The sequence below is a fragment of the Photinus pyralis genome, unplaced genomic scaffold (assembly GCF_008802855.1).
Source record: "Photinus pyralis isolate 1611_PpyrPB1 unplaced genomic scaffold, Ppyr1.3 Ppyr1.4_LG6, whole genome shotgun sequence".
NCBI classification, from domain to species: Eukaryota; Metazoa; Arthropoda; class Insecta; order Coleoptera; family Lampyridae; genus Photinus; species Photinus pyralis.
The window spans coordinates 22,090,381-22,111,749 of record NW_022170663.1 but is presented as its reverse complement, the minus strand read 5'-3'; the positions used below and the strand labels follow the sequence as shown (position 1 = coordinate 22,111,749).

At 37.7% G+C, this 21,369-nt stretch overlaps 4 protein-coding genes across 10 annotated transcripts in view; 2 read left to right on the top strand and 2 right to left on the bottom strand.

The window, feature by feature from the left end:
* The window catches only part of LOC116175025 (protein pangolin, isoforms A/H/I/S), a 308,557-nt gene that overhangs the window by 141,008 nt on the left and 146,180 nt on the right, over nt 1-21,369 (bottom strand). The gene's annotated exons all lie outside the window — the stretch shown is intronic.
* LOC116175030 (facilitated trehalose transporter Tret1-like) lies at nt 9-5,972 on the top strand. Of its 2 annotated transcripts, none has more exons than XM_031493084.1 (3): nt 9-80; nt 4,132-4,193; nt 4,242-5,972. In XM_031493084.1, the coding sequence occupies exons 2-3, from the start codon at nt 4,142-4,144 to the stop codon at nt 5,606-5,608; spliced, it is 1,419 nt and encodes a 472-aa protein (XP_031348944.1). In that variant the 5' UTR covers nt 9-80; nt 4,132-4,141; the 3' UTR covers nt 5,609-5,972. The 2 variants fall into 2 exon arrangements, with proteins under 2 accessions (XP_031348944.1, XP_031348943.1); XM_031493083.1 differs by lacking the exon at nt 9-80 and adding an exon at nt 3,965-4,075.
* Nucleotides 7,327-11,427, top strand: LOC116175031 (facilitated trehalose transporter Tret1-like). Its single transcript, XM_031493085.1, has 2 exons — nt 7,327-9,378; nt 9,428-11,427. The coding sequence occupies exons 1-2, from the start codon at nt 9,312-9,314 to the stop codon at nt 10,768-10,770; spliced, it is 1,410 nt and encodes a 469-aa protein (XP_031348945.1). The 5' UTR covers nt 7,327-9,311; the 3' UTR covers nt 10,771-11,427.
* LOC116175034 (methyltransferase-like protein 9) lies at nt 14,783-16,132 on the bottom strand. Its single transcript, XM_031493090.1, has 3 exons — nt 15,894-16,132; nt 15,300-15,478; nt 14,783-15,129 (listed from the first exon to the last, which is right to left on the bottom strand). Exons 1-3 carry the CDS (start codon nt 16,082-16,084, stop codon nt 14,921-14,923), a joined length of 579 nt encoding a protein of 192 aa, XP_031348950.1. The 5' UTR covers nt 16,085-16,132; the 3' UTR covers nt 14,783-14,920.

Genomic DNA, 21,369 nt, shown 5'->3' with positions numbered 1-21,369 from the left:
CACCATAACTATAAGTACCAAGTACAATTGTGTGAAGGTTTCTTTTGTAGTTTATCGCTTAATAGCCGAATTAAAGACAGGTGAGTATTCTGAAAAATAATTTTTACTTTGATATACGTTCTTTCTCATTTATGTGCACCATGTAGCATTTGCGATCAATTATTAGTGGGGGCAAGCATTTCTTGTCAGTTGGACTTAAAGAAAAATTGTTGGTTGGGAACTTCAAAATACGCTAATAATGCAAATCTGATCGACTGTACTTGAGGAAAGTTTCCATTGTTTTATTAGTAGGTAATTTTTGAACATTACAAACAAAAAACCTTCAAAAAGTAGGTATATTATTATTACTATACTGTTTTGACTACCTTATTTCTAAAGGCAAACCCAACAAAAGTATTACCTACATAACTATTGCTGACCTTGTCCACCTTTTTGAAAGAACCGAGGCGTACATCTTGGACTCCCATTTTATCCGACGCACTAAACCTATTTACTGGGAGAACATTTGATGTCTCACGAGTTACGAATCTAAGATTGTGATTTTTCTAATTCAATTAAGAAATCAGATCCTTATTTAGCACCCGAAGCAACATACATACGGTTTTCATTTTAACACGGAATCGAAATTGTAATTTTCATTAAAAAAAATGCAAAAACTCCCCATTTAGAATAAGCTAGGCGAAATTTAAATGGAAAGTTAAGTTTTACCTTAGTTTTAGCATTCATCCTCGCTACTACCACATTTAAATTGTATTATGAACCCCCCCCCCCACTTTGCTTTTGATTAGCGAGTTACTTAAAATAGTCGAAGTTTCCTACATTTTGGTATTATGTAGCAAGGGTGGGTGAGGTCAAGTTTGGGGCGATTTACGACAAAGCATTAAAATTCTTGTAATTGATTCTAAATGTACGCACATCAACCCTTAAAATTTGTCAATAGAATTTGGACATATACATTTTGTAAGTGTGACGCATTTCAGTGTCATGTAGTAAGGGTGGACTAGACCATTTTGAGAATGATTAGCGATCAACAGTTCAATAATTATTATGATGATGAAAATTCAATTATCCTTTCCCTACAGTCATCATTATCACCATGATACCAATCGTATACTCATATAAATAATCTTGCTATGCTGGGGGTTATTCCATACCCCCCACTGCCTTTGAATATAAAATTAGTTACCTACATTCAAAGTCGCTGCTACGTTTGATGGCGTTTTACAGACAACTGTAATAAGAGTGGTCGGGTAGACGGTTTTCAGGGAGAATGTAATAGAAGGCGTCTGGAATACCTACCCCATAACTTTGAATGTAAAATTAGAGTTATATTCAAAGCCCACAGTGAAATGAAGATTCAATTATACTTTCCCTACAATCATTAATACCATTAGATCATTCGTATACTCATATAAATAGTCTTCCTGTGCTGGAGGGTATTCCATACACATAGTTTAAAAAAAACTCGCGTTTTTCGTCGAAGTTTTCCTTTGGCTCATTACCTGTTCACTTGCAACGTATTATTTAATTTATTTCGCGAGCGAAGATAATGTCCTTTTCAGAAGACGTACAATTCCTTTTCATGAGGATCGTCTACGTCCTCTTCATCTTCTGCTAGGATTGGTGGATAGTTAAAACAGCTCCCTTGGCAGTTGGTACAGGCAATGGTGCAAAATATTTTGTACCAACTGCAAAGGAAGCTGTTTTAACTCTCCGCCAATCCTAGCAGAAGATGAAGAGGACGTAGACGATCCTCATGGAGAGGCATTGTACGTACATCTGAAAAGGACGTTATCTTCGCTCTAATTTCATTTCATTTTTGTTGTGGGTAAAGTCGAACTGTCAAAGTATAAACACCGCACATGTCAATAATTCTTGAAGGAAATTTAATTCCCTACTTGTACGTTAAAAGTGAACAAGTAATGAGCGACAGCATAGTTTCACAACGGGGGCGAAACCGCTCCCCAGTGGGCGCTGGAGAATGCCAGAGGGTCAGTAGAGGCGCTCTGGAGTAAGTGGGGGGTGGTTGATTAAGTAACATACAGCGGAATGGTCATGGCTCTCCTACTGAAACGGTCCGAGGTATTAGTTTCAAGTTTGGAGGACTTCCAATGAGACATTCTTATACATGTTTCGGAATGAAAAAGAAATGTCCTCAGTACAACAATTTTCAGGGTGTCCGCCATCTTGAATTTTTTTAATGACAACAAGGGTCTTGTTTTCTTTTTCTATAGATTTTTTTGCTCTATATTTCTGAATGGGTAGTGTTTCAGCCAGGGCTCTACCAACCCAACCCGCTATATAACTTACAAATGTCCATGCCCCAACGTGGATTCGAACCAGGGACCCTTAGTACCGCAGTACTGCGCCACATGGGCCGAATGTAATTTTTTTTAGAAAATATCGAAAAAAATTAAATTTGTTTATCTGACCTAAACTAAAGAATGAAGGCTCTCCTCCTAGAATAGTTCGAGAAATTGATTTACAGTTTGAAGGACTTTAAAAAAGACGTTATGCATATTTCAGAATGAAAAAGAAATTTAAATGACTCATGTTGCCATTTAAGAAAAGTCATTATGGCACCGCCTTCAAAATTGGGGTAATGAAGACATTTCTATTTAATTCCCAAACATGTGTAACATGGGGGGATATTAGTTTTGAAGTAATTTAAGAAGTATATATTACTAGCAGTGTGTGCCAGTGTATCTACCGAAAAGTCAATCAAAAGTACAAACCTAACTATGCTTAAACGACTAGGGGGCGGTAGCTATTTTTTTTCTCCTTAAGGGGGCGATGATGCTTCAGAAAAGGTTCGGAATCTATGAGCTAGATGAAAACTTCGACCGAAAACGTCAGTTTTTGTGAAATTGGTCACCTTCAAGAGCCCGTAGCCGGAAAACAATGCATTTTTTTTTTTAAATTAATAGAAACAAAGTTGTGGACAATTTTATGATATTTCGACATTGATAAGAAATTTTTTTCTACGACCATTGGCTAGCGGATAGTGCAAGGATGAATGCTAAAACTAAGTAACAATTTCAATTAAACTTCCCTCTAGATATCTAAATGGACGTGCTTTAGTAATTTTTGATTGTTTATCCAAATAGTTCGTTTTGATATAAAAACCTTATATAGGTATTAAACCTTCTCGGCTATTAAATACCATAAAGGAACACTAATAGCTCGCGTTTAGACATTTTTGTGACACTTAAACAAAACGAAACTATTAAAAGAATCATGAAATACCAACCTAATCTATGCAAATCTAGACTAATTTTCAACACTCTACCTAATACTCTGCTCATCAAAAACCTAATGAGTCAGAATCTACTAGGCCAACAGAATTGGGGCAACTTTTCATATAAAATCTGCCCCAACACAAGCTCTGTCGCCGGTTGGGCCGCCGTTGATTAGTCGCCTCTTACGACATGCAGTGCCTCTGCAGTAGGGGTATTCTTTCCCGCCCTTACACGGGTAAAAATGATATTTTCAGTCTGTTGCAGATAACGTCGAATGGGATCCGAATTTTAAAATGTTTTTAACTGAATTCTCCACCTCCACCACCCATATCACAAGAATTACATTCTAACTCCAAGGGCCGGTTTTTCACGTTTCAGTTAAAGCTACCTGGAAATTAACTGTCAGATACGTTTAACTAAAACATGAAAAGCCGATTCTTGATCTCAAAAGGTTTTCTTCTAAAAGTGGTCTATTATTATTATTCACTGAATCATATGGAGAACCTTCCCAGAATGGTTTATGGACCTAATTTTTGGATTGTTACATTCAATCATACGAAAAACGGTAATAAAATAAATTGCACGTATTTCGTGGTGTAGGTAACGGCATGAGTTCAAGATAAACTTATATTTTTAATGTTACTAAAGTACGTAATTAACGTCAATTACAAAAAGCCATTAAAAACAACACAAATTATTGCAAAAACGTACATTAGCTAATGTAAAAAGCATTTGGATGATGAACGTCGCATAAAAGTATTATTTATGTATCTGTATCTCCAACCGACAATGTTCGATTAGATAAAGACAGCATCACTTGAACTCGCGATACGATGGTGTGCTACAATGGCAAAGAATAATTATAGCGAAAATAATCCATAACATATTTTAGCTACATTAAAATGAGGCAGAACAAAGCGAAGAAGCTTCCACAGTACCTTGCGGGTATCTCAGGTGAGTCCATAGCTTAACCGCTCCAAAATCAGTAAGCTTTGATTTTAGTTTGCATGGGAGCGATGGCTGCAGGTACCGTTTTGGGTTGGACGGGAAACATTTCAAAAGAACTGGAGCTGGGCGCGTTAAACGACATAACTATAGACGAAGCCGATGTAGGTTGGGTTGGCTCCATATCAAACTTGGGAGGACTGCTGGTGTGTTTTCCCATAGGGATTATATGCGACTTCATAGGAAGAAAGAATGCAACCTTACTACTTACGGCACCTTTTCTACTCGGATGGATACTTATTCTATTCGCACAAAACTTAGCCATGATCTTGGCTGGAAGATTTATTGTTGGTATGGCAGGGGGAGCCTTTTGCGTAGCCGCTCCCTTGTATACAAGCGAAATAGCCGAGAAAGAAATTCGAGGCACTTTGGGAAGCTTCTTCCAGCTATTCGTCACGTGCGGAATTATGCTGTCTTACATTTTGGGCTACGCAGTGAGCGTCAAAGTCTTCACAATTGTAATGACTGCAATTCCCATCATTTTTTGCGTTTCATTCGCCTTCCAACCCGAAACACCAATATACAGACTCAAGCAGAAAGACGAAAAGGAGGCCAGGTACAGTCTGAAACGCCTGCGCGGAAGCAACTACGACCCCTCACACGAAATACAAGAACTTAACGCCGTCTTAGACGAATTGAAAAACAACAACGTGAAGATAAGCGATTCGCTCAAGAAACGGAGCACTAAGATCGCCGCAATTGTCAGTTTCAGTCTCATGTTCTTTCAGCAGGCTGGTGGTGTTAACGCCGTGATTTTTTACACCAGCGATATCTTTACGGATTCCGGCTCCAGTCTGGATCCAAAAGAAGCCACGATGATTGTGGGCGCCATTCAAATAATCGCCACCTTCATCTCCTCACTCGTCATCGACAAACTGGGTCGTCGAATTCTTCTTCTAACATCGTCACTTTTCATGGCTGTCGGTCTTTTAATTTTAGGCGCGTTCTTCTCTTTGAAACTCCGAGGCTTGGCCGACGCCGAAACGCTAGAGACCCTCGGTCTTCTTCCAATCGTCGGATTGTGCGTCTTTATAATCGCGTTCTCCTTAGGATTCGGGCCAATTCCGTGGATGATCGCATCCGAATTATTTCCATCCGAAATTAAAAGCGTCGCAAGCTCGATAGCTGGCACGTTAAATTGGCTTATGGCTTTTCTCATTACCAAGTTTTACGGTGACATGTCGGCGAGTCTAGGGGGGGACGTCACGTTCTACATATTTGCGGGAATATGCCTGATTGGTATAGTATTTGTCTTCTTTGTCGTGCCAGAGACGAAGGATAAGACATTAGCTCAAATTCAAAGAGAATTGAACAAAGAGACACTTGGGGGAATAGACAATTGCGGCTTTCAAGATAAAAAATAAGTTATAACCTTGCACCTAGTTCAAAGAGGGCTGTAATCTTTGAAAATTCCAATTGTGATTTGTAGTCAAATAAGTAGTGTATTTTCACATTATTTTTTACTTTATATACGAAAGGAATTTTTTAAGTGATTATGTTTGTGCTAACCATGAACCAAGGTATTGTGCCATCCCAACATAAATCACTCGAACATGCATTCACTCACTATGTGCATCTGCATACTCCCTCATACTTTATTGTTGATATAGGCTAATTAGTAATAAACATTTTACGTTCAATTCTGACCGAAAGTTGAGAAGATTTTCACGATAAAAATAATTTGTTTGAAAATTTTAATAAAATTGTACGAAATCTGACTATTCTCAATGCGAGTTTTATAACCTTACCAGATTATTGGTTCATCTCAAGCCAGATATACGAGTAGCTAACTAGATAGGTACGTCTCTGAATGTGCATAACTAACAATTATTGTGAAAATTTTTCGTATACAGTTTAATTGTGTTCCTCTAATAAACATCGTCGACATCGTGTATAATACAAAACTTTAGTCCTGACTTTAGTTTATAGCAGAAGCCAGAATGAAACTAGCTGCCAATTTTGAAAGTTAATTTTTTCAAATAGAACATGCTTTATTTCTTTTTGCACTTTCAAATGTCGAAAATATTCTACATCGATCAATTATTCCATTCCCTAAATGCACCTATCTGTTATGATTTTCGGTTTCTATTAGATTTTCTATCATAATAAATTTTCCAAAAGTACTACCAGTCTTCCACAAGGTAAACATATAAATTCAGTGTTTTTCAATAATTCTGGCAACCCTCTGGCGCCCTAACAAAATTATGTTAATTACTTTAATTAAAGACTATGTAAAGACGACGTAAAAAAGTGCACTTTTTATTTTTTGAGTGAAAGTGTACTAAAAATTACATAAAAATGGATTGGATTGCTCAAAAAACCTATGATACACATTTACACGCTAGTTTTGATAGTATACGTAAAGAGAAAATTTCGGTGACAGACGTTTACTAATAATTGCACAAAATTTGTCGTTATCTCTTGATCTATTAGTTTTTGTTGTTTTTGTCAGCGAGTTTTTGCATTGCAATTTCGAAATCTGTGTACCCGATTTACTGTAGGATGTTATTTTTAACGCGATTCTGAGAAAATTTTCTAACTTTCAGTTCTTATATTTAGGGAAAATGGAAATTTTTGGAATTGAATAAAAAATCAGGTGCGTGGAATCCATAATTGTGGGCCCTTAAGGGCATAAAAATGGACCAACATTCGCCATCACAAAAAATACGCTCCCTTATTTATTGAAATCTCGACTTGCATTTCTGTTAGACAGGAAACATAGGAGCGTGTAGTGTAAAAATTTGAGTCACCTGGCACTTCCGGTGCCAGAAGTGCCCTACCCCAAAGTTGAGGTTACTTTTAATAGATAGAAAAAAAATTCAAAGGGCTGTAACTTTTGAACTAGTAGCCCAATCTTGGAACTGTTTGAAATTATGGATTCTACAGGCCACATTCTATAAGAAATTTTTTTTCCCGGGTCGATCTGAGACAATTTTTTTTTCGGGGCTCAAAAAAGGCAGTGTATAACCTTCCTTTTTTACCAAAAATCGACTACACCAAAATTTCTCGGGAAAACACTTTTTCATATTAATTTGGGTGCATAGAATCCAAATCAATTCGTACTTTTTCGATCAGACTTCTCAATCGAAAGTTATAGACTAGAAACCAATTTCGAAAAAAAATTCGAAGGGCTGTAACTTTTGAACTAGTAGCCCAATCTTGGAACTGTTTGAAATTATGGATTGCGTTTCTGTTGGACAGAAAACATAGGAGCGTGTAGTGTAAAAATTTGAGTCACCTGACACTTCCGGTGCCGGAAGTGCCCTACCCCAAAGTTGCGGTTACTTTTATTAGATAGCCCTAGGTGGCTGATGTTTTTAAACAACTTCCTACTTCGGAACACTCCTGAAGTTGAGGTTACTTTTCTTATGAATCTAGGTCCATGTAACTGACTGACCCAAGTTGATATTTTTTATAAACTGCCCTCTCAGTCACTTGCTAGATATTACAAAGTCATTCGTTAATTAGTATAATATAAGTTTACAAAAACCAAAAATTTGTTGATTTGTTTATCAATCATCAGTTAAATAGAGGACTATCCCTACGCTACTCTTGAAATAATTAACACTGTAAATAATAAAAAATCGTTAAGCCGCTTGTGGGCAACAGGCGAAGAGTGCACTTTCAAATTTGTTTTTTCGATTTTAATAGCCCTCATGGACCTTTTATGCCAGAATACAAACATGAAATAATTTTTAATTTCTGAGCGAATGATAGCAATACCGAGTCTGTAACTGTAAGTGGTGTAGTTCCGGAGCTTTTGAGACTCAGACAGACATATCAAGAGCGCAAAAGTGCACTTTTTATTTTTGAAAGTGAAAGTGGACTAAAAACACTATAATATGCTCTACACAAGCAATGTTCTCAACTATATTTATGCTGTTTTCAAGGAAATGCGGAGTCTTAAATACAGGAGTATCCAATTATAAATAAAATTACTTTAATGTGCTTACAAAATCAAATAACAAAAAATGCCAATAATAAACATTTAAATGTTTCTTATAGGTTTCTCGATCTTCTGAAGAACGCTACCCTTTTACTTCTCTTCACGGCCAATCGTCTCGTCAATATTTCAGTGTTGTACTTAGTAAATGGTTGCCGTTCTTCCTACAAGTACATCCTCCTTTACACCATTTCTCCCATTGAGCACTGTTCCATTTCGAGCTACTTTTATTAGGCGATACCTTTCATATAAGAACCAGCGTTCTGAAATTGCGGTGAATTTGCCCCTTGGAAAACATGCAAGATTACCATCACGTTCCAGGTGACAAGGAAGGTCTTCTTATGTTCCTAGTTATCCAGGAAAAATAAATCATCCAAATTGATTACCTCCTGAAATTGATACATTTCAGTTTTTTGTCATTGCAGGATTACAATTATGTTCTACCTGTATCCATGCGGTGAACCAAATAAATAAGGGCTTGGCGCTTGGAAAACATTAATAAGATTCTAAAAAAACAAGGTTAAAAGTTATCAATTATTTCTTATGATATTAATAACAGCTCGAAAAATTACAGATTTCCACAAAAGCAAAAATTGATCAAGATTTATTTTCGTCATTCCGTGATGATAAAAATTAAGAATCAGATCTACCAGAATACCTCCCCTTCTCGTATCTACAACAAATCTGTTTCTTTAGGGATAAAATATTCTCGTATCTTTTTTGTTTTACAAAATGTTAACAAAACTCCCTTTGAGTGTGCAATAATTGAATAAAAAATTAATGGTAATTCTACTAATACCAACACCGCCATTGATTTTGTGTGAATTTAACTATATTTTATTCCATCTAATTAACAGCAGCGTCTCGTCTAGATTGTGTGAAAATGTCATCCACGAAGAGGGGGAATTGAGAAACAATTGATTGAAACCCGTGGATTGTAGATCGTGGAAAAAACAAATATTTGGATTCTCCCTCTTCATAAATTCATAGGTCTAAATTTGATAAAACTATTATCCGAAAAGCACAGGATTTAGTATAAATAAAACAATCTCAACTTAATGTAACACAACCCATTTATTTGTAGATTTTATTATTTTGCAATAAACAGAGTTTGCGGGCAACGGATGCAAACTTCCAAAATGTCTCCAAATAACTCAAAAAAGTATCCACAGTATCTAGCCAGTATTGCAGGTGAGTCCAAAATTTAACCATCCCCATTCCATTAACTCTCCAATTTCAGTTTCTTTGGGAGCGATGGGTACAGGTACTGTCTTTGGGTGGACGGGTAATATTTCGCAAGAGCTGCAAAGTGGTGAGCTGAACGGTATAGTGATGGATGCGGTCGACATGGGATGGGTCGGTTCCATTTGTAATTTGGGCGGAATGGTCGTGTGTTTTCCGATTGGGATACTCTGCGACGTTGTGGGAAGAAAGTTTGCGACTTTATTGCTTACCGCGCCTTTTCTACTTGGATGGCTGCTTATAATATTCGCTAGGAACCTTGCGATGGTCTTGATAGGCAGATTTCTGGTTGGTATGGCGGGTGAGGCTTTTTGTATAGCAGCTCCATTGTACACCACTGAGATAGCGGAGAAGGAGATCCGAGGCACTTTGGGAAGCTTTTTTCAATTATTCGTTACGTTCGGGGTTATGCTGTCTTACATTTTGGGGTACGCGGTTAGTGTAAGGGTTTTTACAATCGTAGTCGCTTTGCTTCCGGTCATTTTCTGTGTTGCTTTTGCCTTCCAACCAGAGACACCATTGTACAGACTCAAGCGAGAGGACTATTGTGGAGCGGAAGACAGTTTTAAATGGTTGCGTGGACGTGAGTACGACGCAACTTGCGAAATACGTCAGTTTAAAGCCACTTTGGACGCACGCGATAACAATGTCACAACGTGGGCCTCCCTGACGAAGCGCAGCACCAAAGTAGCAGCAGTTGTGAGTTTCAGCCTCATGTTCCTTCGACAAGCCGGCGGTTCACTTGCCGTCATTTTCTACACCAGCAACATTTTTAAAGATTCTGGTTCTAATTTAGATCCGAAAGAAGCGACGATGATTGTCGGTGCCATCCAAATTGTCGCAACGTTAGCGTCTTCTAGCGTTGTTGACAAATTGGGTCGCCGAATTCTTCTCATGGTATCGTCATTCTTTATGGCCATCGGCCTGATAATCTTAGGCGCCTTCTTCTCGATAAAACACAGAAATCTAGTCGACGAGGAAACAATCGAAAAGTTCGGCTTCCTCCCTGTCCTCGGCCTGTGCCTCTATATAATTGTATACGCTTTAGGTCTTGGACCAGTTCCATGGGTGGTTACAGCGGAATTATTTCCGCCAGAAATAAAAGGCGTAGCAATTGCGGGTGCTGCTACGTTTAACTGGCTTATAGCGTTTATTATCACGAAATTTTACGGCGATATGTCGGCGAATTTAGGTGGCGACGTCACCTTTTACATTTTTGCCGGGATTTGCTTACTGGGGGCCATATTTGTCTTCTTTGTGGTGCCTGAGACAAAAGGTAAATCGCTGATTCAAATACAGAGGGAATTAAATAAGCAGCCTCCTAATAAAATCGGATTTTAAAATTGTTCATGTTTTCTAGGCAAATTCTCACTTGAAATATTTAACGAATCTCCAAACCTACTTTATTGCCAGTCTATTTGCAAAAATTTGGTGATATCCATTGGATGGTGGAATTATTTCATAAGGTGGCGTCTAAGTTTAATTTATATTAAAAAGATTTGTGCCTAAAGGATCACCTTTCTCAAAATATCACACCTGAAATTATATGGCATGTGTTCATTTTAAATACTCACATATAAATACAGATTTTATTTAAATGACAAACCAGGCTATGATTATGTACGTATAGTTACCTATAATAAAATTATAAATTTATTGTAAAGTTATGTTATAAAGTTAAAGTAAATAATTTATCAAAGAAAACGAAATTATTGTATTTGATTTATAGCACCAGGCACTTTAACGCATTTGCCAACAACGAGGGCCATATCTCAAGAGTGCAAGAAAATTTTTTAAAAGAAACAAGAGAACAATATATCTCTTCTTAGTTTCAGAATGTTCCAAAGCATTTCAGACAGTTTTCAGGAGTATGGAAGTAGTTTTACATAGAGCAGAACTTTCAGGTGGTTTCATAAGTTTTGAGAGTCATGAGAATTTCGGAAGACTTTAAAGGGTTTCCGAGGGTTAAGGGTTGTAGAAATGTTCAGAGTTTTTTAAAACGATTTAGGGTGTTTCAGAAAATTAGAAAGTATTTCAAAACTTTCAGAGACTTTGAGAATGCTTTATCGCGATTTTATTGAAGTTCAGAGGACTCCAGAACGTCTCAAAGCCGATTTTCATGCACTTGTGACCAGTTTCAGTACGCTTTCAAAATTTTTTTTAAGCCCTTTTCAGACTGTTGTAGAGATGCGAATGATTCAGTTCCGGAACTGTTGGAAAAATCTAAGAATTTTGAGATCTATTCCTCCGAAGATATTTTCTTAGAATTCTGAAATTGTTCTTTGTATTCGAATATATTTTTTTTAGAGTTCTAGAATTATCAGATTTTAATTGAATGTTGAATGAAATGTAATAGCTACATGAAAATGAGGTTAAATTACGTCAACCTTCGCTAAAAATTTGGCGCATTTGGGAAACTGTCCTATTTGGGGTAGATAATGCTATGTAACCGTACGTGTAACACATAATATCATGTGAAAGGGGTTGAACCGTCCATTTTAGTGAACACCAAATAGAATGTGCGACTGTTGTAGATCGTCAGCGTTAATTATGTCACCTCCATTTTTGTCGGGTTGATGCGGACAAGGAGTGTTTTCGAAGAATGACGTAGGGAACATTCCTTGTCTATTAATCCGAGCAAAAAGACTTTCAATTTGAGAGTTCTCCATGTGAGAGAGCAAGTCACTTTGGCATCCTTGCGTCTGAAAAAATAAGGGGCTATTGAATACCAGAGGTATTGAGAATGTCCAGTGACAGCAGGCACATGGTCACTGTAAAATTACCTCTAGGTTCGTTTCCCAGTACAGAAACACCCTTCAGATCGCATGGGTCACAGGGCATAATGGAACGGAAGATAATGAGAAAGGCGAGGAGTCATCCCGACTGGTCTCAAAACAGGTGTTTTATGGTCCAGAGCCGGCTTTTACATTGACAGTTGCAACTGTAAACAACTTAATAACTCTCCAAAACACCGAAACACAACACATAACTAAGGTAGTACCATTGAATTTATAACTAAATTCAATGGTAGTACAAAAGGCCCGAATTTGAGGTCTAGGTATGCCCTGCCCACCCTCCTATCGTAAACCAGATCCTCTCTGTTTCTAGTAGCCTCCTTGGAATGACTCTTTGAAACACCTTGAAGGTGCCTTTCTAGAACTCCCTATGAAATTCCCTGAATCTCTAAAAGTTCTTTCCTTTTTCCCTTTTGTAGAGTGTTGTGTGATCCAGTAGGTCTGTCAAATACGATTACAAGCTGCATTTCAAAAATAATCGACAGTTATCCAGAGCAATTAAATCATATCGTCCATGCAACGGTTTCCGCGCATTTCCAGGCCATTTTATCGCCTTTGCACATAATCCTGCTAGACCATTTTCTGGGCTTACGAAAGAGGTATATAAAGAGTGACCAAAAATTTTCAAGTCGGTGCTATAAATTTGAGAAAGTTGCCAAAAATGCATTGGTTGTGCTTTACAAAGCTTTAGAAAGAGCCTAAAATGTTCTGAGAACGCGATGGGAGTACCCTGGGAATTCTGAGACATTTTTATTGCATTAAAATGCAGTTAAAGGATCTGGAAAGCATTTAAAACACTTTTCATGATTTTCTAATTTTTCCAGAGCTTTCAAATGCATTCGTTTTGTAGAGTTTTCTAAATCTTTTCGAGGATTTCTTAGGTCTACATCGTTTTCAGAGCTAGTTAAACGAAAAAAGGTTTAGAAAAAGCGTAGTCCCTTCGGAATGACCATAAGGGTGCGTTCAAATACGGCGATAATCGCGCGATTCTCACGCGGCCGCGTCTGAACCATTTGGAACATCTTGATGCTTACTAATAATTTTTGGCACGCGAGGAATCACGAGTGCTGGTAGCACCGAAAACTCCAAGAGGGCAGTTTTCTAAGGGCAACCAGCACGAGGATTCTTCGCAAGGACAAAATTACCCGTTTAGTTAGGGCGTAGCGGAAGTGCAGCTCATTGGCCCTGAGTGATGCGGAATGCAAGAATATTGTTGCCTCGACGCTTTGCAACGAAAATTTTACTACATTGCTAGCTTTGAATTGGCTTGGGGAGGAGGAGAAGCCGCAGCTGCAGAAGTGAATTTTTACACGGCGACCTAAACAATTCCGGCGTCTAGTTCGGAACAACACCATATTTAGTAAGATCGCACAAGGTGGAAGTCGGAAACCAGCAGATAGCAAGTGGGTGGTAGCACGGCGAAGTCGGAATTTTGCTTTGTGAAGTACAAATGGTTATTCTTTTAATATCATCTGACTAAGTCAGGTTATTCAAGAAGTTCCTGTGCAAGAGAGGACCAAATATTACTACAAACAGGCTGCTTCCGACTCCCAACCCACTATGGAGGGATCCTTCTTCAGTTGGCTAGTACAACAATTTTCCTGTTGATAAAAATTGGGTAGGAAAATGAACCAAATCAACAAGAATGACAAAAATCACCAATTACTCTACACAGCTGTCTCCCATTTGGCAATAGAAGATGTTGGCGAAGAACAGTTGATAAAGCGGACATGCGACTACAGATTCCATTAAATCCTACCTCCAGCTGGATCAATGTCATCCTTGTATAGGAGCAAAAAGCCTAGAATTATGAATTTTTACTATTGTAACTTTCATATTTTACAATTTTGATTCTTAAAAGTTTGTTGAATTCATTATTATGCTGTTTCTTTCTTAATTACCATTATTTTTGAGTGTTCCAAAATGACGCGCTATATGCGGGACGTTACCAATAATATTCCCTAGGATGATTATCGCGGTAATCATCCCTAGGGAAATTATCAGGTAATGAGTCCTTGATTGAGTGTTATTTTTCAAAATAGTGATTCAGAAATCCTCGACTGAAGCTTTCAAAGCAATATTATATATGGGCCTGTAGAGCGATAGGATGGTCTGTATCGCCGTTTTAGGGTTCGGGAAAGCACCCAGAAAACCTTGAAATATTTCCTATAAACCCTCTCAATGTTCTGGGACCCGCTCACGAGACCTTTGAAAGCGCTTAGGAAAATCTTCTTGATCTGAAGAGGTCCTACAATGTTCTGCTGAGGGCGTAGATTGGTTTGAAAAAGATCTAGAGCGAAGAGCACAAAAAACTCTAGTGGTTCTCTTTTGTAGGTACAAATTAAATTTTGTAAAAATTTAGTATTGAAAAGTCAGACTTCCGTTATCAATCCAGTCCGATTTTAAAGTCAGATCACTCCAACCAACATGATGGCAGCCTGTTGGAGCAGCATGATCTTCGCGTGTTCCTAGACGTTCAGGGCACAGGCACCTTGAAGTTCTATGGTCCTAGATAAAATGCAAAAAAAAAAAATGTTTACATGACAGTAGACTAGAAAGTTACATAAAAAGTTTGTATTTAAAAATGGATGAGTATTAGACAGACACCAGTACCTTGTTTGTTTACCTATGTCTACAATTGCTCATTAAATTAGTCAGTCGTGTTAACAGAACTTAAATTATTGTTAAAAGTCTTGTCAGTGTACACTCTTGAGGAGAAAGACGGCGTCATCGAGCCAATAGTAGGATTGGCGAAGATCCCCTTCGCATAGGTATGGTACACGGGTCCAGACGATTACTTCAAACCCGGCCGGCGTGAACACGTCATTGATTAGGCTGCTCACTTGCTGTTCGAAAGATTCACCCGAAACTGGGAGTACCTCTTTGGGTTTATGATCAGACGACCCTAAAAGAAAAGCATAGAACACGTTTCTAATTATTGGAAAGCATCAAGGTTGAGATGGATAAGGACTTACTGTCAGCGATGTTACTGCTCCTCCACCTCTTGGAATCAATAGCGATCAGGCACTAGGATAATGGAAAATGCAAGGGATTTTGGGCTGTGAGTAATCGTACCTGTTTCGACGTATGGAGAAAAAGGCAAAACCACAGCGATTAGAGCTCTTCCACCATACTCTAAGGCTTCCTTTATTTGGTGAAGGAGTAATAAAGGTCTATCACAGCGGTCCAACACGTTCAAGCACGATATAACCTCGTACTTACGAGCGGAATGCCACTTATCAATCTCCAGCAACCTGAAAAAAGCAACCCCATCACCGCTTGCTTAAATAATTATGGTTCGCGAACGTGACAGTAAAGAGCGAGGCACTTATATTTATGACTTTTCCAGACGATAAAATGTACCCGACAATAAACAAATGTTATTCCTCGACGAAGAAACATAAAATGCAAACCAACCACCCCGCTCAAGTAGAATTTAAAGGTGAGTATACGAATATCAACATTAGTAGGTGTAATTAAAGCGATTTTATGTCCGATTGTTAACTGAATTTCTGGACGTAATAACTTAACTCATAAACGTAAGTGCTGTGTCTTAATTAAGTTGGTTTACTTAGTAAAATTGCTTTGAAATCTGAACGGAATCTCCAGTGACCAATTAAATTTTTATTACCCCAAACTGAAATTTAAATAATAAAAGAAAGCGCTTACTCATATCCACGTTTTTGTAGTAACATTTGCATTGTTTGCGAGACCTCCGTTACAAAAACGTTATTGAAGAGAGGTGCGATGCAGGCCGTCACTTCCCCATCGCCGGCCCCTAAATCCAGAAGCGATACACCTCGCCATGCTTCATTACGATTCATTAGTTTCAGGAATTGGGAAAGTGATAAAACAAACATGGATCCTCGCCTTAGCCATCTGTAACGAATTTTTCAATTTATTATCTTCGATTTACTTCGCCCCGTAACGGCATTTATACATTTTCAATCAGAACATTTTAAAGTTATTGCTTTCATTAAGCCCATCCAATTTTGATCGAACTTTTGTAATGGGGAACAAGATCTACAAGCCCTTTACCTGGGAACAGGTGAGTTTTCCCACTTTCAGTTGGTATTCATTCGTATAATGAGTATAGATTTTGGTGCCGTAAACCTGTAAGAGATTAAGTAATGTTAGACGCCAGGGTTATTCTGCTGGTGGCGGATTAGACCAGAACATAAGTTATTCTAGATGTTCCCTGTAGGAGTAATGTCACGCATTGTTTACTATGTATAAACGCAATTCGCCAAAATATAATCGTACGTGTACGAGAATATTCTAGATAAGCGACAGTAAAAAGTACTTTGTGGAAGGGGATGTTCCAATTGGATCATTTAAACACAATCAAACAAAGAAACAAAAATTTTGCAATTTCAAAATTGTTTCGCGCAATCTAAAGGTTGCTTAGAGACCATTTAAACAATGCATAAAAAATTACACCCATTTAAGTAGCCGTGAAAATAATAAGTTAATAATACCGAATTTCGTTAAAAAAACATAAAAGAAAAATAAAAATATTTGATTTTCATCAGTGTACTTACTACCGAATTCCTTTAATTATGGCAAAGTTTGACCCCCCGCCCATGTCGACTAAATAACGTCAAAAAATTATAAAAAGAGCTTCTAAACGCCAGTAATTTAATTTTTGAACTATTGTACCTAATACAGATCAAATGCATAAAAGTTTAGACCTCCAATAGAGGTACAATAAACAAAATCGAAACACTTCACATTTTTAGCTGCTAAAAGCAACCACTTTTAACTTTTCAGTTATCAGTTACCATACAAATCAAATTTTGAAAGTGTAGTAGGTAAAACTTCACGAGTAAATCACAAATCACAATAAATAAAACAAGTAAAACGGTTTTCGCCCTCAGGCGCATAACTTTAGCGCATTTTCCATGCATTTATCAGTACTTCCCTAAAGATTCTGGCTATGTTTTTCTTTACGCAAATCATCTATGGTTAAAATTCCAAAGAAATATCTCAATAAATAAGAATGTTGGCATTACGCATTCTACGCATTCGCGTAACTTATTTTTGCAATATGCGATATGTTTGCGCTTTACTAGAAGCATCTGTGGTTAAAACTTCAAACTAGAAGCATCTATGGTTAAAATTTCAAAGAAATATCTTCATCAATAAGGAAGTTGACACTGCACAGCATGCGCATGCGCACATCTAATGTTATAATATGAGATATGTTTGTCTTTAACAGAAGCAGCTTCAAAAAAATATTTCGATAAATAAGAAAGTTGATATTGCGCAACCTGTGGATGCGCCCATTAATCGTCAAGATTTTTCTTGGCTCAGGTGCCAAGTTCAAGGTACCGAATTCAAAATGAACGAACTAAATATATTGAAAAGTACTCTTATACAATCATTTTATTAAAGAACTGGAAACAAGAGAGCCTCATGATTTGCACAATTTTTTTCGCATGGATAATGAAGCATTCGAAACGTTATTAAAATATAAACTAAAACTGAAGAAGAACATAGGAAAAAACTGAAAAATCACCGCGTTAGTAAACCACGATTCGTGATGGCGCCCAAATGTCGCCAATCCCACATCATGCAATGCAATTAAATTTACAAAATTCATACTAACAGTTTCACCATCAGTTTTAAGTTGTTCCGCAATTTTGCTTGGAAAGTTAATTAAAATATAATTCAAATCTTTAGTATCTACAATTTGCGCCTACATTACATGCAACAAAATATTTTTTTAAATGACTGTTGAAACTGAATTGGAGTAGGATTAGTTGCACTTCCATTTTGATTTTTTGCGCTTTTTTTAAGAATTAAAAAAATCCGAAGAAGGAATCGCTTGGCATTTCAACCCCCAACGTCAAAATTTGATAGTTTTTTGCTATTTGGACACACTTGCGGATGCGGGATCCTGCCTAAATGTCTAAGAATATGTGTACCAAATTTGGTTCCAAGCAGTTAAAGTGTTTAGCCGGAAAAGGGAGTTCAGACAGACAGACACATGGACATCATCGAGATTTTTTACCCTAATTCAATCCTTACTAACGTGCGGGTGGTAAAAAAACACGAAAGAAAAGTTCTTCGTAATATAAGACCGAATTACATTCGCGGTGTGCCTTATCTGAACTCGTTGCTTTCCTTGGTTATTCTAACAGCGAATTGAACTTTGTTACACTATTTTGAGCTTTTTTGAAATGTTGACCCCTGATAGCTATTTCGCGAAACGCCCTTAGAAAAATCTAAACAATTTAAGATCGTATGTCACCCAAGCGACTAAACCAACCCAACAATAAAAAAATCGCTGCAGATTAACTTGCAAGCAAGTCGAGAAATAATGTAAAACATTAGAAAGAACGCGAGCCATTTTAATTTTTCTGCTACTAGAATGCAATTTTAAACTGCTAAAACTCAAAAACTTAGCGAGGTTATTCAGACCCGAGTTCAGACCGAAATCTCTGAACTGAAACTAAACTGAAATTAAATATCATTGCTGATTTTGAACCCTCATTCCACCCAAACCAATATAAAAAATTAAAAACACTAAACTACAAACTTGCATCAATAATGTTGGCACCCCCATCGAATTTCAAATTTATAAGGTGCGTAAGTAGGCTTTATATTAGACTTTTTACACATTAACTGACGACTTTCACTTGATTAATTGAAATCAGATTTCTTTTACTTTAATCTCACCGAGACAAATTGGCAATTCTATAAAGCGTTACGCGCTCCTACTCACGCATTATTTTTTCTTCATTTTCATTGGCATGCATCATTTAAATGTTGCGCTATAGTCTACAGTATAACCCCAACAAAATGCACTAGTGCTAGTCACATCTCGTTCATTCTAATTAAACTTTAATATCTCGGTCACGACAAGACGAAAATTGTCGTGAAAGAGCACTAGGTACGGGTTGTCCATTTACAATTTTCCAACCCTTTGCACTGATTACTGGCGGCATTGAGTTAATTGCACGGCGGCCATTTTGTCGAAAACCCTTAGTTTTTTTAATAAGCCGAAATAAAAAGGCGTCTGCGTGTCGTCGAAAATTGTATTTTGTATTTTTTATCAGATGTTTAGCGGATTTCGTACATAAAGCGAGCGACCTAAGCTCGTTCGTCATTTTACTATTGTACCACAAAAAAAAAAGGTTAAAAAGGCGCCTTGATGGCCAACAAAAGGTTTTAATATTCTAGTTTATCGACTCAGAAAATTGCGAATGATTTTGAATGTAGGATTGGAAGCGAAATTTGAGGTAGCGCGTGTTGACGCGGCTACAGGTGCTGTTTTTTTACAGGTAAAAAAGTGAGGTACATATTAGACGTCTGTCCACATAATAACCTTAAGGGGGGAGGGGGTAACGGGGAGTCGCGCTCCCGAGATGCGGAATCTTATTAAATTGCCCGGGCGTCATATCAGGCCGAGCCTGCGTTGCCAGGGAAACGGCCGGGACACTTTGAAAGTCTAATGCATACATCTCACACTTCGGGCGGAGAAGGGCGTCATTTTGTTTTCACCCATTCTTCTATTATAGAATTCGCGCCCTGTCTACGTTTTTACTTCCTTTACATTCTCGGATGTCGCATCGCAGAGTATAGTGGAGAGGCGAACTCTCGTTCCAAGGGTAGGTGTATCGAACAAGGGTTGCGATGTCGGGACACTGCTAAGGAATGCGTCCAATACAAAAGCCTCTATACGTGTAGTTTCGGTTTTTTTCGTATTCTTACAAAAAGTTTGCTTTTAAAATTTGCATACCAACACGACAGATACAGGATGTGAAAGGCACGTTAGAAAATTTAAGTCGAAAAAATCGAACGACAACTGCTAAATCAAATGGTGTTTAAAGTGACAAGGGTGTATTTATGAGTTTTTTACATCAACGATAGAAATACCTTTAGAGCCCTATTGTTCCCCTCTAAAAATTTATGACTTAGTTACATTCAATGACCAGAAGCTCTTTAATTTATACAATTCCTTCTGAAACACAAAATCTCGGCCGGTTACAGAATCAAACTTTTCGCTGTCCAGATTGTATTTACGAAATCCATTGAAGGGAGCTTTGTCCGCCTCTTGACCTTGTTTGTGAGTTAACAAGTTATATAGTGATTCCTTTTGAGGCTTCTACGTTCCCGTAGACGTGGAGCACTCATTCTTAAGTTATCGCATTGGAGCGAATTTGGTACTAATTGCATTTGCACTTTGAATTTAAATTATTACTTTACTCTCAAGCTAAATAGCCCAAGGTGTAAAGCGCTGGAGATAAAAGCAAAATTCTAAGCGGATCGGTGGTGTTTTCTCAAAGGATTATCGTTTTTATTCTCACGACATTCTCTTGTGTATCCTTCCAATGGGCGAACGAGATGCCACATTGGAAAGTGGTCATTTGCTGGCAAGGTTCTGTTTCGCTCTTTGCATTTAGCAATTTTGCTGAGAAGCATTTGAACACAAAAAATGAAAAAGAACTTACTGTCAACTGTTCGAGAGTATCATCTGTTATTTAAAAATGCGAATTTCCCGAATGCCTGATAGTTGAGTTTACATAAAAACTAATTAACTCGATGCGGAAGAACTGAATACCACGCAATTGCCATGACCACAAGAGATCAATATCTCTATTTACACAATAATGTAATTGGGAAAACAAGCTCGATGCCAAAAAAGCAAATTAGCCCCTCTTTCATCGCCTATTCAGATATTGAAATCTTGTAATTTCTCTTGTGGCTTTCCTTCTTCATTTGCTAACCGATTTGTTTGTTGGTAATTGCACTTCAATATGGTTTGCAAAAAAAGCGATAGGTACACTCAGCACGCGTCGAATTCCAGAAAATACCAGGTTTCTATCATGCTACGTGGTACAGAAGGTGCCATGACGAAAGTATAAGCTGCAGAAAGATGACGCCGTCAGCGATTATACTTTGCATATTAGCCATGTACAAGAGCTCTGAAAGTAGCGCTCTGATCATTGTAACAACGTACATGACAGATGAGACATTAAAAAAGGTAATGAGACAGCGTGTCAAATTGGGCAGGAATTGCATAAATTATATGATGGACAGAGACAGGGCATATAATTTTTGTATGGAGTTTTGCGGATTTAAGCACTACTTCCAGACATTAGAATAAAGAAAATGACGTTTAGACGCTTATGTCGAAACC